The sequence below is a fragment of the Eutrema salsugineum genome, unplaced genomic scaffold, assembly GCF_000478725.1.
Source record: "Eutrema salsugineum unplaced genomic scaffold, Eutsalg1_0 scaffold_2, whole genome shotgun sequence".
In the NCBI taxonomy this organism is placed as follows: domain Eukaryota; kingdom Viridiplantae; phylum Streptophyta; class Magnoliopsida; order Brassicales; family Brassicaceae; genus Eutrema; species Eutrema salsugineum.
The window spans coordinates 10,839,846-10,857,283 of record NW_006256829.1 but is presented as its reverse complement, the minus strand read 5'-3'; the positions used below and the strand labels follow the sequence as shown (position 1 = coordinate 10,857,283).

Sequence of the window (17,438 nt, the reverse complement as noted above, 5' to 3'; positions counted from 1 at the left end):
AAAAAAACAATTAACATTGCAAACAAATGCTATCACAAGTATCACGCGTGTGAAACTGCATGAGCCACACGTGGGCCAAGCAAACAACCGATAACCTACTGCGTCTCCCACATTCACACACAGAACAAACGACCACTACAAGACCAAGTGACAACTCATCTCCAGGTAACCGGTTTAATGAGACCCATGATGTTTCCACGTGTAATGAATCCATTAGCCACCGTCAAGTAAAACCGGTCCCCCGATTGGTTAACGTAATCATTTTTCTCAATCCTGGGCCCTTCTGTTCTGTGGACCGCGTGACTCTCTCACAGTGGCAGATTCGTAATTCCCTCTGGTTGTTAATATAATTAAGCAAATATCCCTTAATTTAATAATTAATCACTTTTATAAAAGATGAGAATTTTATAACTGTTATTGAAATATCTAATGAGCATATCTACTTATTATTTTCATGTAGATTTCGTTTTATCGTTAAAAAATCTTAGATACGAGGAGTAACAGATAGATTTCGAAGTAGAGAAGGACGAAATTATCCTTCGAAGAAGAGTGAGCTTCTTTTTTTTTTTTACTGCCACATAGTTTAACCGTTACTTGTTTTCCTTTTCATGCAAAAGCACTATGACTGAGAGAGCTTGCGTGGCACTGACTAAAAAGACGAAAAGGCGCTATTATCGTTGAATATGGCTTAATTAAAGACTCTCTAACTGAAATTTGGACAAAATTTTTCTAGTCAACTTCGAATACTGGGCAAATTGTAATTTATTCATGTAGACATGTAGTATCATTTTTACTGCTAAACAAATCAAAATTAACATTTTTAGTGAACAGCTATTGCAGTATCAATAAGAAACGTATAAAAAACTAGGCATTTTTGTGATAATTCCAAAAGTTTTTGTTTGATCTTTTCTTGTGCCAAATTATCAGGTTGACGGTGCATATTAGTGTTACCCATTTGTTTTGTAAAAAACACAATAGTAATCCAAAATGCAGTATTTATACTTTTTTAATTACTTGTTTTATTAACACGATATATGATAAGATGTATTTAATAAGAAGCTTTCATCACCAACCAAAGGGAAATAAAATAAAAACTAAACTTATTTCATATGATGAAGCATTCTGTATTACTCCTTAAACTATCAATTTCTAGCGTCTAGTCTTAGCTAATCCATACTCATTAGGTTTTGGATTACTCTACAATCAAAGTTAATTATGTACATAGCACGTTCCTACATATACACATATATTCCAGGCTACAATAAATCATCAGACTATAAAATACGCATGCGTTTTTTCTTTGCATTATTAGCTAAATACAAGTCTATAGAATGATGAAACATAGTTTTACATTCCAAGACTATATTAATTAAAAACATAAAACTGTGATATTGCTAATTCCAAAAATAAATAAAATTCATATGCGTCTAGCTAGTTGAAAATACACTTCTCTTTATCATCTACATTTACATCAATGAAACTTTAAGAACCTTCATATGTGCCTTAGTTGTTAATACACATTTGTAATTTTGTAAACTTAATTATCAATACAGCATTCTCTCATACACTTAATAATCATTATTTTTGTTTTTGTTTCCTACGGTTCTTAATGTTGTTTAGCTATATATGGTGTGTCCAACCACTCTTTTGTTATAATTTCTCTACATTGGAAATTTTCGAAAAAATCTATGCACTAGATAATTTCCGTTTTTTCTCAACAAATTTCTAAACTTATGATCTTAATCACGTTAACCATATCTCTCTAATGATACATGGCCCTACTCCACTCACCAACCAAGGCTAAATTAGTATTTTCCACTATCTCCTTCTTCTTCGTTTAATTATATAGCATCCTCTCTCAACAATTTTAATCATCGCCGTAAAAAAAAATACAAAAAACTCTTTCTCTCTCTCTCTCTCTCTGAGTCAAGTGAAAAAGCTACTATGAACAAACTAATCTCTCGTATGATCCTTGTCTTCACCACTCTCTTCCTCTCATTCTCTCTCTCATCGCCGTCTTCTCCGACGATCCACGACGTTCTCCGATCAAAAGGTCTCCCGGCGGGACTTTTACCGCAAGAGGTTGACTCTTACAATCTTTACGACGACGGTCGTCTCGAGGTTTTCCTTGCGCGGCCGTGTCTTGCTAAATTCGAGACGAGAGTGTACTTCGACACCGTCGTGAGAGCGAATCTGAGCTACGGGAGCCTCGTCGGAGTAGAAGGATTGTCGCAAGAAGAACTTTTTTTGTGGCTCTCCGTGAAAGATATCGTCGTCAAGAATCCTGATTCCGGCGTCATTATATTCGATATCGGCGTTGCTTTTAAACAGCTCTCGCTTTCTCTCTTTGAAGATCCTCCCAAGTGTAAACCTCGAGGTACCACCACAAACACACACACACAAAATAAACGTTTTTCTAATTTAATTTAATTTAATTTTAATGGTTAATTAAGATATTATCTGGATTTTCTTAATTTAGTTTCCGTCAACTAGATATATAGAAAAATTATCTAGAAAATTTTGTTTAATTTTTGGAATTTATATTATTTTATTGGTTAACTTATTATTTAGTTATACAGTATAACTAAATAATAAGTTAAGTATTGATATTAATTAAAATCACTCTTAATATTATCCCAACTGGATTAGTTTTTATCCCCAACAAAATTCAAATATTTTAAAAAATAGAAAAACAAATATTAATGTCAGATCTGTTCTTGGTTTTTATTTGCAAAATGCAAACCACTGATATACTTCACAAGAAAAAAAGCTACTATATAAATAGCATCAATGTTATAAAATACAGAGTTGGTTGGAGTGTATTTGTATTCTAACTTTCAACGGTTATTGTTCAATCCTTGTTAGAAGCTAACTAATTTGGTTCTTTAATTTTATTTAAATATATCAAATTAATGGTATGACTTGTCTAGTGTTCATAAAAAGATAAATGTAGTTGTTGAAAAATAATGGTGTAGATTTCGCTTGTCTAGAAGTGAATTACAGAATTAGTTCGTTTTCCAAAACTTAATTTATTTACTGTGGGAATGTAAGTTGTACAGTGAAGACATGGGCTTGAATTGTGTTTTTTTTTTTTTTTGGTTCTCGACGACTTTGAAAACTCTTTTGGATTTTATTGTCTGATATCTTTGCCAGTTTCAATATGAGTCTTGTCTCTATAACTGCTGACATAACATTTCCTTTCCTTCTTTTGCTTTCTTGTTATTTTATTCGAATAAGGAGTATATTCGATCAGTAACTTTTACCAAAATTTATCATTTATCTTTCTTTTAGCAAATAACAATATGAATACAAAAACATGTGAATATATTCTATAATTTCTACAATTCTCTTTTTTCTCTCTTAAGGTTGATATAACTCGCTTCGAGAAATGGAAGAATACATAAAATATACTGTAATTCATAGTAATTATACTTTCTAATAACATTTTTCGTTTAGTTTTGTCTTGGATGGTATATTAATCAAAGCGAGGATATTAACCTTAGATTTCTGTTTCAGGCGTTCTGAAGAAAAAGATGAGAAGATTTAGAGGATTTGAAGCTCTAAGATGAAAAAAAGGGTGGAGGTCTCGATTGTCCTTTTTGAAATTTTCGAACGTATGCACTAATCTGAAAAATTAGTATGCTAATTATATGAGACTAGGTTAGATTTTTGATTGAGAGTTCTTGTAAAGATGAGAATCCCAATGTTCTATTCAAGTATGTTTTTTTAAGAAAAACAAATTAAAACTTCTATATTTCATAATCTTTGACCTGTTAAGTAATGTCTATGATTTGTTAAGTAATTACTTAGATATTGTCCAGAGATTATAGTTTGGTAGTTAGTGGTCTCTAATATTGTTGTTTTATATAGGTTTCGTGATATTTACAAAGTTGTTTCCAATCACAAATCAATTTTTTTATATCGACACACATCATTGGCCTTTAAAAGGTTTGAATGATTTGTGGAAAACTCAAAATTACATGTATAAAGATTTTACATATACATTACTAGATAGGCAGCTATAATAAGATTAGGGTGTGATCGAGGCTTTGATTGTGATACGACATCAACATGAATGAGAAAGTTCTAACAGAATAGCTTGAAGAATTGGTTGTGGCTTTTGCTAGCAAATTTTGTTTGCTTTAAGCTTGCTTGATATAGAGAAGGTCACATTTTACGTTCTATTCGAGGATTACATAGTTTTAAAATGTCGGTCAATCAAATATAGTAGTACTTATAGCTTACTGTACAGAGTGAAGTTTAATTATACTTGATTTCTCACTAAGTGATATATAATACAATTATGGATGCGTTATTAGTTAGTTTGTACGTTTTATATAGCTCTAGACATCAAATAAGAATAATAATAAAAAAAACCGGTCAATATACTAATGGCACTGTCATGACATATGGTCATAAACCTAATCCATAGGTATCTCAACGTCCAACTCCGGTTTATAACTTCTAAAAACCTGTGACATTAGCTCCAGTTTTGTCGATGTCACAGGTATCAGGCCAATTGGTTTAGGAGATCGCGATGCAGATGGTCATTGGCAAAGACAACCGAATCACTTTGGTCCAGAAGATTACGGTAAACCAAACCGGTCTGGGGAAGATGGAATTTACTTGAACAGAGCGAATGTATCTAAATGAATCAACTCATCAGACCAATATGCCTTTTTCGTAGTCAGTTTTTTTTTTTTGTGGAAAATAGATTAATTTCCTATTGCATATAACGTGAACAACACTTAAATCCTAACACACCTAATTTTCCCAATATTCGATAGTAAATGGAGTAGTAAATTACTCCATATGTACGTAAAGAATTTTTGAACAGTTTAAGAAAATTGATTTATACCAAACCTTAAAACATAATTTTGCAAACATACTCCGGTTATTTTAATATTTTCAATCCTCCCACACATCCTATAAATAAAATTTAAACCGAACAATTATTTTTTTTTCCGGGTGATTATATATACAATGAAGAAGTAAACCTTGGACCCTTATCAATCATAAAAATAACTCAAAAACGAAAGGTTTTTCTGGATCATTAAAACAATTCACTGAATTAAATCGGAAAATTTCGATAAACCGAATCTGGTTTAATCCACTAGACTGAACCAAATAGAATCTTTCATAGACATCCTTTGGACTAGTAAAACCTTGATTAGGAGGTTAATCAGGTTAATTAATAAATAAATAAATAAATTACTAAACGCCGGACATTTATTGCTGACGTCATTTTAACTTAGCGGATAAGGTATTTTTCTCTGCTTTAAAAATCTATCAATCAAAAAAATCTTAATCGATCGCAATTCGCAACCATCTCAGTTTCCAAATCTCCGAGATCGAGAGAATATTCGCCATGGGAGGAGGAAGAGTCATGACGACGGCAGCGAAGGTGGCCGGGATCGGAGTCGGCAAAGCAGGATTCAGGGGAGGATTCGGGTTCCCGGCGGCGGTGGCGCCTCCGGCAAATGATCAGTTTGTGGTCAGAAACGCCGTCGGAACTAAACCGGTTTCGGCCTCGATTTCGACGGTGGTTCAAACTTCCGCCGAGGAAGACGCGATGAACATGCATAAACCGGTTTGGGACGATTGGGAATTCGCCGAAGAGGAGCCGACGATTCCTAGGGTTGTTTTCAGCAAACCTCCTAGTCTCCAGGAGGCTAAAGAAGCCACCGAAGATTTGAAAGAAGCAATCAATTTGTAAGATTTATCCTTAATCGTATACTAAAGACTCTCAAACTCGAATTATGGTTTTAGCTTTTACCGATTGACCTAATTGGGCTTCTGTTTTCTAATTAGAAGAATCTTGATTGAATTTTCTGGACTAGTATTCAGAATATATCTTAGGTATAGCCATTTCATGTTGTTACTAGTGTTCCATGTGAGATTAGAATTCGAGAAAGTAGAAGAAATTTGTCAGAGCTGTAATTGTATTGTTGAATAAAAAAGTCTTTCACTTTGAAACGCTCGAGGCCATCTCTATGCTTATTTATGTATTACTTGCTCTTATGTTTGTTCATGGATTTTGCAACATTTTGTTAGGGTGTATATTGAAGGGTCAAATGAAGGTGGTTCTGTTTCGAAAATGCTCTCAAGTTTCCAAGCTTCTGAGAACAGAGCTGTTGAATCAGCTGTTCCACAGGTTGCTCTTCAGGCTTTTGCTTTTCTCAGTGAAAACGCAGCTGCGCAGGTACATCGATCTCCTCTCTTTTTCTTGATTCGAATTGTGTCTGATCTTGTCTGGTACAACTCTCAGATTGCTTCATAACACTTTTGATTTTGTCTGGGCACAACTAATAGAACCTTGTTCTGCTTTTGGTTAATGCTTCACTGGTGTTACTCTTTCATATGTGTTGTTAATTTTATGCAAACACAAAGGTTTGTAGTCTAAATGTTTCCTTTTTTTTTTTACAGTCTGTTGTTGCTTCCATTGCGTCTGACCCAAAGGTGTGGGATGCTGTAATGGAAAACAAGGACCTAATGAAATTTCTTGAGACCAACAACACCGGTAAAAAAAATGAATCTGTTGCTGTTTCACAATTTCTTTTATGATTACACAACTTGATGACAGAAACTTTTTTTCCATTTTGCAGTTGGTTCGTCTCAGGTTGAGACTGACAATGACGAGAAATCTGAGGATTCGAGCACGACTGAGAGTGAAGACAGTGAAGCAAAGCCAATCGAACTGTTGGAGATTCTGCGAGACATGAAGCTAAAAGCTCTTCGATTGATGGAAAATGTGTCTTCTTACTTTGGGGGTTTGTTCCGGTCAGAATCTTTTACAGAGGATGGAAAAGAGAAGAAGCAGACGCTTTACAACGACCCTCGTTCTCTGTTTGGATTAGCTGTTTGCGTCATCTTCATGGTAGTTCTGAAACGTGCTTAAATTCCCAGTTTTTATAAATTTGCCGATACAGCAAAGACCAAAACAACTACTGTGTACTTCGTTATCGTTTAAGCTACTTCGTTCTAGTTTAAGCTTTTTTCTTCTTCTTTTTTTCTTTTTGGTTTGGGATGATTTGGAACTATCTTGGATCTTTCCATTATTATAAATAAAAAGATCCATCCTTTTGGTTGTTTTTATAATTAATAAACTGTTAAGCAAAAACAGTCATAATTCATCCATTGTAAACATAAAATGTGGAATAGAAAACCAAAAGGGATATAATATAAACTAAATTGGTGTTATGGATACACAAAAAGACATTGTTTTTGGATGATCTAACATGTGTTGGCGACGACTGTATATGACATCTCCAAAGTCGTCATCTGTCATGGAAGGGTAATGAAGGTAGACAGGTAGTTCTGTTCCCAGAAAGCTCTCAAGTTTTTCCAATCTTCTGAGGTCAAGAGCTAATCATCTAATCCACAAGACTATAGGCATCTAATCCTCTTAATAAGTACCACAAGAGTTGTTGCAATGGTAACGATTGGGTCATATGCATTTTCCTCTCATATTGTGAACCTTTATGTTCCTTTCCTGGCTTGTACCGTAACTGCATCGGAAATCTTGGATGTCGACGAAGGTGTCTTTCTGGATGATTTCTTCATCATTAGTGGAAATTGGAAAATGTACGTTCTTTTTCCTCCGATCTCTCTCCTTTTCCTCAAACGGACTTTGTTGCTTGCCCTTTTAGAGAGAGAGAGAGAGAGAGAGAAAACAATGATGGGGTCAATACTTTTGGACCGTTCAGATTATAGAGACTGGTTTACAATTTGGTTTCGTCTTGATTTTTTTTTTTTCAATTTCAAAATTGAATTTTGTTTCGGTTTAGTGCCGGTTTTGGTACCGTTCTAAATAAATTGGGGAAATATGTATACTGTGTGTTTCGGTTCACTCGTAACTGCAATTGTTAATTTCTTACTGAATGTTTCAGAATTTAGATTATTATTACCACTACAAACAATTTGGAAGTGGGAATTTGACGTATCAAAAAGCATAGTTCGGTTTATTTGTCTTTTATTCCTTCTTCCGGTTAATTAGTTTACTCTTCCGGTTTATTTGATTTTGTATGTATTCATTCCAGTTTCTTTCTTTTTTCATTTGATGTGTATAGTGTTTCCAACCAAAATACAATTCACATCTAAAGAATTGGGATTCATAAAATACCATAGAACTTTGGTTATCGCTTGTAATGCGAACTACTACATATTTCACTTTTAAAAACATCTAAATAACATTAAACATCAATTATAGTTTAATTGGCTATCTATGATCACACACAACCTTATTCTGATTCTATTCATCAATAATATGTGCTTCTAAGTTATAATAACAAACACACATTATGGTTATAAGAACAAACACACATTATACTCATCCTCAAAAGGTTAGACTTCAAACTTAGGATTTGACGATAAACTCAAATTGCAAAGTAAAAAGAGAGGGATCAATTGTTACGACTCTTAGTTCAATTATGCTTAATAGCCTATGTGAAAAATATTGATAGAAACATCTTTTTAGGTTTAATAAACTTAATAAAGGTCACACCATGAAAAAAAACAAATGTTTGATCACAAGTTAATAAATATGCATAATCCAACTTAACAAAACAAAACAAAAAAAGTTGATAATTTTATCCTCTCTTTTTTTTTTTGAATTCACGAAGACTGATATTGAAATTCAAAAGATTAGAAGTCAGAAAAGTACATTTGGCGTGCACTATTGTTGTACATAAGTTTTTGATCATTTTTACATTTTACTAAACATCATTAACCAGCATATTATACGTAAGGTTTAATTGAATATTTTTCTACTAAAAAGTTGCTTTAAATCTCAAAATACGAAGTTTCTATGTAGTTTTGCCTTTAAAATCTCAAAACTTGAATGAATATTAAAGTATCCATATGATAATGAATGTGACAGAATCTTTGGTGGCTATTCCTTAGTTTGTTCCTCAGTTTCTTTTCCTTGGCCGCCACATCATCGCAGAGTTTCATGTACTCTGCTGACTTCTTACGCCATCAGATGCGTCAAATTTCATTTCTATCAGCTTCTCGGTTCAGCTTATCCACCTCAACCATATCTTTACTCATCAGGATTGGAGAAGATACCGGCTGAGGCTTGTCGCTGAGTTTCGTGTTAAGACACAATATGCAACGTAAAAATATCTATATCATTCTCATACACTAAAAATTAGATTATGAGACAATTATTTAGGTTATAGACTGTAATGTGTAGCATCTGAATAAGTAATATTAGAAACATATCACTACATTTTTTTTGTCCAATCATTTGGGTATTGATTGATGGTCCTCAAGTTTTCCCCATAGTCATAAACTAATAGTTAATTTTTTAACATATTCTTGTGACAATTTCTTTAAATAAGTCGACAACTTTTATGGTCATATACATCAACATGGTCTCTTCCATTGATGGAGTTTAGTAGTTTTACAATGCCATTAGGCCATAATAAGAAAGTCCATCGTGATTAATAAAAAAAATAGATACATAAAACAAAACAATGTTTTTATATGAAAGGGATTTGTATTGCGTTTTCAAAAAAAAAAAAACCCGCTAATTGTGATCAAATTATTGGACATTCAAAAAGCCCCACAATCAACTCTGCTATTTCGACTCGGTTTAATTTGATTCAGATCAATTCAAAATTCCAACCATCCCAATTAGAAAGAAAACCACTCAAGAACCCAAACATCGGCGAAAATGGATTCAATGGCCAAAATGCCATAAATGAAAAAAAGAAAAATCTGCTGTGCCATAAGTAAGTCTACATGCCATAATGTATATGAATTTCCAATTTTACCTTAATGAAATATGTTGTGGCATTTTTGATTTTATCCCAAAATTAATGTTTAAATAAATTTATAATTAATATATTAAAACTAAAACGAAAATTAACAAAAAAATATGATTTTTTTTCTTTTCTTCCCAATTTTTCTCTTCATCTTCAACCTCAAATCTACTAAATCTCATTCTTGCCGTCGAACCTTCACATCCTCCTTCTTTTCATCCTCCTCTTCTGCTGCATTCAATTCATTGTTCATAATTCTCTCTAACCTGCCATTGTTGAAGCTTTGAAACTGAGTAAATTGTTCTTATTTCATAATTTAGGGATTTCAAAATTTAGAGAATGAATTTGCAAAATTTGCTTGTTTTGATAACCAGATTCGGTTTAGAAACCAAGTTTTATATGAAGATTAGGTCTTTGCATTGATAATTTGTCGAGTTTAGTTGTTAAATCATAGTGATTTTTAGGTTGTTTAGAATTGGAACCCGAGTTCATCACCAAATCTGCAGAGGAGGACAACTGGTACAAATGGTACAACTAAGATATAGAGGACAACTGGTACAAATGGTACAACTAAGAGATAAAGAACAACTGGTACAATGAGTACAACTAAGAGATAGAAGACAACTGATACAAATAGGTATAACTAAGACAACTGGAATAATTGCTAATTGATATTTTTTTATTCTATGCTGAGGAGATAATGAGCATCAGCCACACAAACATTTTAATGGATTTCAAAAATTTTCATCTATGCTATATCATTTACTATTTCATATTTGGAGCAGATAACTTATTTCATCTATCTATGTTATATTGTTAATCATGATATGAAACAACATAGGCAAATTATATGATTTTACATAATTTGTAATATGAAAACCTCATAAATTAAAATTAATAGTTGAAAATTAATGTAAACGCTAAAATCTCAAAAGAACAACTATTAAGATTTTCAGACAATTGGACAATTAGGTAAAACTATATATGAAAAACAATTGATTGTGCACATAGGTGTATGTGTTACTTTGATAAACATCTCGACACTTAAGAAAATCAATCTAGTCTAAAAGATTTCATTTTGGCTGAAAATGTTTTCTCGATAGAAATAAACAAGGTACAACTAGATATATATATATATAACTATATGCAATTCTTTAGTTAGAAAATAATAATAATAAAATTATAAATATAAAAAGAAAGCATTCACTTAAAAAATGCAAAAAGTAAAAACTATAAAGAATAAAATCAAAAAATGGATAATATGAACTTATCATTTTTCTAATACATATTATTGGTTTCACATTAAACATCTCTTAAGATACAAGGAAGACTTTTATAATGTTAACAATCTTATGATGAAAAAAAGGCAAAATTATGATTTTGCATAAATTGTAGTATGAAAATGTTTTAAATGGACTACAACAGTCGAAAATCATGTGGACAACTACAAAATAACAATTTATATTAAGAGACAGCTGGAAAAATGCTAAAATTGCCAAAAGACAACTATGAAGAATTTTGGACAACTGGACAATTTGGTACAACTATGTACAAAATTGACAGCGCACATGGTACTTTGACTACACATATGTCTATTTTTGTCGGGGCACATGTTCTCTAGTTTCGTGGATGTGAATAAGCAAGGGACAACTGGACAAGTAAGGACAACTTTATGCAACTCCTTAATTTTTAAAAAATTAATAATTAATTTAATTCAACATATAAAGAAAATAAATACTTAAAAAATACAAACATGTCTTAAACTATAAGGAACAATATTAATAACATGGATAACATAAAATTATCATTTTTCTAATACATATTATTGGTTTCACATCAAACATCTCTTATGATACAAAGAAGACTTTCATAATGTTAACATTCTTTTGATGGAAAAGATGCAAATATATGATTTTGCATAATTTGTGTTATGAAAACCTTGTAAATGAACTGAAATAGTCGAAAATCATGTGGACAACTACAAAATAATAATTTATATTAAATGACAACTGAAAAAATGCTAAAATCGCGAAAGGACAACTATGAAAAATTTTGGACAACTGGACAATTTAGTACAACTATGTACAAAATTGACGGCGCACATGTTCCTTTGAACGAGCACATGTCTATTTTTGTCGATGCACGTGTGCTCTAGCTTCGTGGAAGTGAATAAGCAATGAACAACTGGACAAGTATGGACAACTATATGCAACTCTCTAATTTAAAATAAAATAAAAATTAAATTATATTAAACATATAAGTAAAGTATCTACTTAATAAATTCAAAGACGTCTTAAATTATAAGGAACAAAATTAAAAAGATGGATAAAATAAAATTATCATTTTCCTAATACATATTATTGGTTTCACATTAAACATCTCTTATGATACAATGAAGACTTTGATAATGTTAACAATCTTTTAATAGAAAAAATGAAAATATATGGTTTTGTGTAATTTGTATTATGAAAACCTTGTAAATGAACTGCAATAGTCGAAAATCATGTGGACAACTACAAAATGATAGTTTATATTAAGGGACAACTGGAATAATGCTAAAATTGTGAAAGGACAACTATGAAGAATTTTGGACAACTGGACAATTTGGTACAACTATGTACAAAATTGACTGCGCACATGATACTTTGACGGCGCACATGTCTATTTTTATTAATTTTAATTGATTTTAATCATAATTTTAAATTATATAATTATATCAGTTGTACCTAGTTGTCCAGTTGTCCAAAAATTGTAATAGTTGTCTTTTGATCGATTTTGTAGTTTTTTCAGTTGTCCTTTGACATAAATTCTTATGTTCTAGTTGTCCACAAGGATTTTGCGTTATTATTTTTTTTTTTCTATATTTTTGCATAGACGCTTGCAAAAGATGGATAACATTGTCAAAGACTTCCTTATAACGTAATTGTACCTAATTGCACCTAGTTGCCTTGAAGAAATTCATTACGTAATTCTACCTAGTTACACCCCTTATGATACAAGGAAGACTTTCATAATGTTAACAATCTTTTTATGGAAAAGATGCAAATATATGATTTTGAATAATTTGTGTCATGAAAACCTTGTAAATGAACTGCAATAATCGAAAATCATGTGAACAACTACAAAATAATAATTTATATTAAGGGACAACTCGAAAAATGCTAAAATCGCCAAAGGACAACTATGAAGAAAGTATATATTTAAGAAATGCAAACATGTCTTAAACTATAAGAAACACTCCATACTTTTTTTTAATTAATGATAATTATAATTTTAATGTAATTCATAACGTAATTGTACCTAATTGCACCTAGTTGTCTTGAAAAAATTCATAACGTAATTGTACCTAATTGCACCTAGTTGTCCTGGAAAAATTCATAACGTAATTGTACTTAATTGCACCTAGTTGTACATGTTTTTTTTTACCAAAATTGTACTTAGCATTAGTTGTACATAGTTGTACTTAGTTGTCCATAATTATACTTAACTGTCCATAATTGTCCATAGTTGTACTTGGTTGTCCATCTTTGCATTTGAATAAAAAAGATGAATAAAATAGAATGTAACAAAAAATGAAAAAAAGATGGCTGATTTCTTTTTTTTCTTCTTGTTTTCTGAAGAACTCATAATAAATAAAACAAAACATCTAAGATAACATCTCAAATTCAGCCAAAAATTAATGAAATAAAACAAATCAAGTACTTCTCAGAATATATAAACATCAAGATGAAAGAAGTTTGAAACTCTTTAGCAAGGCTCCACCTCTATATGACCACTCCTTTATGCTCTTGCTATATGTAACAGCATAATACCATCCTAATCGTACCTACAATGAAATATGTAACTTTTCAAAGACAAAACAAATACTCAACAAAACAAAAAAATTGATTCTCTATATCTAATATCTCTAGTACCGAACAAACTACAAAAAGACTAATAAAATCCAATGATCAATACCATAAACTTTATATACTAACGATTATCCTCTGATCACCTCTGTTTTCTTTAAAACCCAGCCAAGTGGATCTTCCATGTGCTGCAGCTGCTAATTCATTATCAGCTCTGATCGTTTTTTCATTTGCTTCAAGAGCATCCACTCACACCACTAATAGCTGCAAAAAAAGCAAAGACACATATGCCTCTTTTAGTCCAATATGGAAGATTTTGATTCAAAAGAAAAGAAAATAAAAACTAGATTCTTGGACAAACCTTTATATGAAATGCCATCATCAGATCAGTATCTATAGGTATCATAGGAGGAGCATATGAAGGACCATTCGGATGCACATTCAAATGAGATGAAGACTTGGCTTTTCCAAACAGAATGTGAAAGAGATTAATTTGCTGATGTAGACTTTTAAATGCAACATAAGACGACCGAGAACCTTTACCCGTCGAAAATCACAAGTAAATGACTAAAATTTCAAGCTAGTTACACACTAGAACCCAATCAATATGCTTTCAACTATCTTTCTTTTGTTTGTTGCTTTACTAGTGTCAAATTGCATATTGGAATTGAAATCCACATACCTAAACCTCGCCTTCTATTCCTCTCACCATATCTCTCTAGACTAAAAACAGTTCTCCGTGAACCCATTCTCAATACTCTTCCAATCTATGTTTTAAAAAAATCCTAAAAATTTGGAGATTCAATTGAGCCAAAATTGAAGCAATTTATCTCTATGAAAAATAAAATCATCTGAATGTCTGATTGAGAGTATAGAGTTAAAGACCAAAATAAAACGAGAGAAGAAGCGGTGAAAGATAAGAGACAAAGAGACAGGAGACAAAGAGTGACCGAACTGGCGAAAAGACGAAGAAAGTGAGCAGAAAATAGATGATCAAAGTGGTGGAGAACAGGAAAAATTTGAAGAAAAAGAAGAAGATAGCCGATGAAGGAATGCTCCCGATGAAGGAAGCGATGAAAAAGAAGCCTCGCTAAATTATTATTTTTTTTAATTATGAATATAGGATATAATTATTAGGAGATAAGTATGAGTTGGGTCGGGTTATAGGGTTTAGGTGGAATGGGTGGATATCACCCAGGTTTTACTGTAATTATAGAAACAGATAAGGGAGATGGTAGGATTTTCCAGGGTTTTCGATATTAAAAGAAAATCAAAATTAAATTAGTTATTAGATTATGGCTTATGAGCTCCTTTGAGCGACAGGCTAAAATGCCATAAATCAGGAAAAAGTATGCCCAAACGCCATAAGCTAATAATTAATTTAATTTTGATTTTCTTTTAATATCAAAAATCCTGGAAAATCCTATTTTCTCCTTTACTTGTTTCTTTAATTACAATAAAACCTGGGTGATATCCATCCATTCCACCTAAACCCTATAACCCGACCCAATTGATATTTATCCCATAATAATTATATCCTAAATTAATTAAAAAATATATTATTTATGAGGATTTCTCCTTCATCGCTCCATCTTCTTCCTCTTTTTCGATCTTCATGTTCTCCACCACTTCAATCATCTTTTTTTCTGCTCACTTTCCTCGTCTTCTTGCCGTTTACTCACTCTTTATCTTCCGTTTCCGTCTCTCTCTGTCTCTTCTCTCTCACCATTTTTTCTCTCATCTTTCTCTGGTTTTTAACTCTTTACTCTCAATCAGACTTCCAGGTGATTTTATTTCTCATAGAGATAAATCACTTCAATTTTGGCTCAATGGATCTCCAAATTGTTAGAACTTTTTTTAAAACACAGATTAGAAGAGTATTGAGAATGGGTTCAGGGAGAATGGTCTTTATTCCAGAGAAATATGGTGAGAGGAATGAAAGGCGAGGTTTAGGTACGTGGATTTCAATTCCAATATGGAATTTTGATAACAAACAAAAGAAAGATAATTGAAAGCATTTTGATTGGGTTATAGTGTGTAACTAGCTTGAATTTTGAGTCATTTACTTATGATTTCGACGGCTAAATGTTCTTGGGTCGTATTATGATGCATTTAAAAGTCTACATCAGCAAATTAATCTCTTTCACATTCTGTTTGTCAGGAAAAAGCTGCAGATTCTTCAGCCAAGTCTTCATCTCATTTGAATGTGCATCCGAATGGTCCTTCATATGCTCCTCCTATGATGCCTATAGATACTGATGATGGCATTTTATATAAAGGTTTGTCCAAGAATCTAGTTTTTTTTTCTTTTCTTTTGAATCAAATTCTTCTAGATTGGACTAAAAGAGGCATATGTATCTTTGCTTCTTTGCAGCTATTGGTGGTGTGAGTGGAGATCTTCTTGAACAAAATTCTCAGATGTTTAATCAAGTTTCATCAAATTTCTCAGCTTTCCAGGTGAATGCAACTTCTATCTTTCAGCTTGTAGACTTTTGTATACTTCCTTGGGACTGGATTTGTTTCTTTACCTTGTATTATTGGCTTTTGAGTAATCCTATGATGGATATATTTATTTGAACTTTATCAGCTTAAGAGATTCTATCTTCCCGTTGCAGATACATGAGAACGTCAGTATCTTGTGCAAAGCTTGGGAAAATATCCTCGCAATCTTGAACAAGTAATACTTTTTGCCCATATATCTATAGATCATATCTCTGTCATTAGCTTTTTTTGGGATATGTCCCTCTCTTCCAACAAATATGTTGTTTTAAACTTTTGGTGTTATTAACTCAAATATCTGCTTGCTATGTTGATTGAACAATTGTGTGTTGTAGCTTGAATGATATGCCAGAGGTTATGAAGCAGATGCCACCTCTTCTGGTGATGGTGAACGAAGAGCTGGCAAATTCGATCCTCCCTCGCCCTCCCCATCAAATGAAGTCGTGATGGATGGATCTTATAGAGCTGATCGATTGTTAGTTCTGACCAAAAAACTCTCTTTAATCCGGGATCAATGAAGAAAGTAAAAAATCGCTGGATGTAGAGAGTTCCACTTGTGAAATTGATGATAGAATGCAGGTTTTCTCCTGACTCATAGAGTTTACTATACTCTTTATGCAATTTTAGTCGCCTTTAAAAGTTTTAGCAAATGGTTATCTATTATGAGTTGTTGGATGTTTTGTTTGATCTATTATGCGTTCTTCACAAAATAAGAAGAAATAAAAGAAATCAACCATCTTTTTTTCATTTTTTGTTACATTCTATTTTATTCACTTTTTTATCAAATACAAAAATGGACAACTAAGTACAATTATGGACAACTAAATATAATTATGGTACAATTAAATACAATTATGGACAACTAAGTAAACTATGCACAACTAATACTAAGTACAATTTGGTACAAGTGGTATAACTATATAATTTAAAATTATAATAAAATTTAATTAAAAATTAGTTAGAAAAAACATGTGTGCCAACAAAAAAAAACAAGTGCGCAACTAGGTAGAACTACGTTATGAATTTCTTCAGGGCAACTAGGTGCAATTAGATACAATTATGTTATGAATTTTTACAGGGCAACTAGGTGCAACTAGGTACAATTACGTTATGAATTTCTCCAGGACAACTAGGTGCAACTCGGGACAACTATATTTTAATTGTAATGTTAAAAACAAATTCTTAAAATTCTTATTTAAAAAAACTCATACTCTAAAAATTGTATCTTTTCACGTCTATACTAGAAAGAATAAAATAAAACTTTGTTTTGTTCAAAGAACCAAATTTTTTTGGTTTCATTTGAAATAGCCCTTATATTATAAGAAAG

General features: G+C 32.0%; 3 protein-coding genes across 3 annotated transcripts; all 3 read left to right on the top strand.

Moving 5' to 3' along the window:
• Positions 1-1,879: 1,879 nt before the first annotated feature.
• LOC18017016 lies at positions 1,880-3,764 on the top strand. The gene is made up of 2 exons (XM_006401499.2): positions 1,880-2,377; positions 3,517-3,764. Exons 1-2 carry the CDS (start codon positions 1,945-1,947, stop codon positions 3,567-3,569), a joined length of 486 nt encoding a protein of 161 aa, XP_006401562.1. The 5' UTR covers positions 1,880-1,944; the 3' UTR covers positions 3,570-3,764.
• Positions 3,765-5,301: 1,537 nt separating this feature from the next.
• On the top strand, positions 5,302-7,093 carry LOC18017015. Its single transcript, XM_006401498.2, has 4 exons — positions 5,302-5,712; positions 6,055-6,202; positions 6,427-6,520; positions 6,606-7,093. Exons 1-4 carry the CDS (start codon positions 5,369-5,371, stop codon positions 6,896-6,898), a joined length of 879 nt encoding a protein of 292 aa, XP_006401561.1. The 5' UTR covers positions 5,302-5,368; the 3' UTR covers positions 6,899-7,093.
• Positions 7,094-15,535: 8,442 nt separating this feature from the next.
• LOC18017014 lies at positions 15,536-16,558 on the top strand. Its single transcript, XM_024155430.1, has 5 exons — positions 15,536-15,559; positions 15,774-15,891; positions 15,987-16,069; positions 16,228-16,289; positions 16,447-16,558. The coding sequence occupies exons 1-5, from the start codon at positions 15,536-15,538 to the stop codon at positions 16,556-16,558; spliced, it is 399 nt and encodes a 132-aa protein (XP_024011198.1).
• Positions 16,559-17,438: the final 880 nt, after the last annotated feature.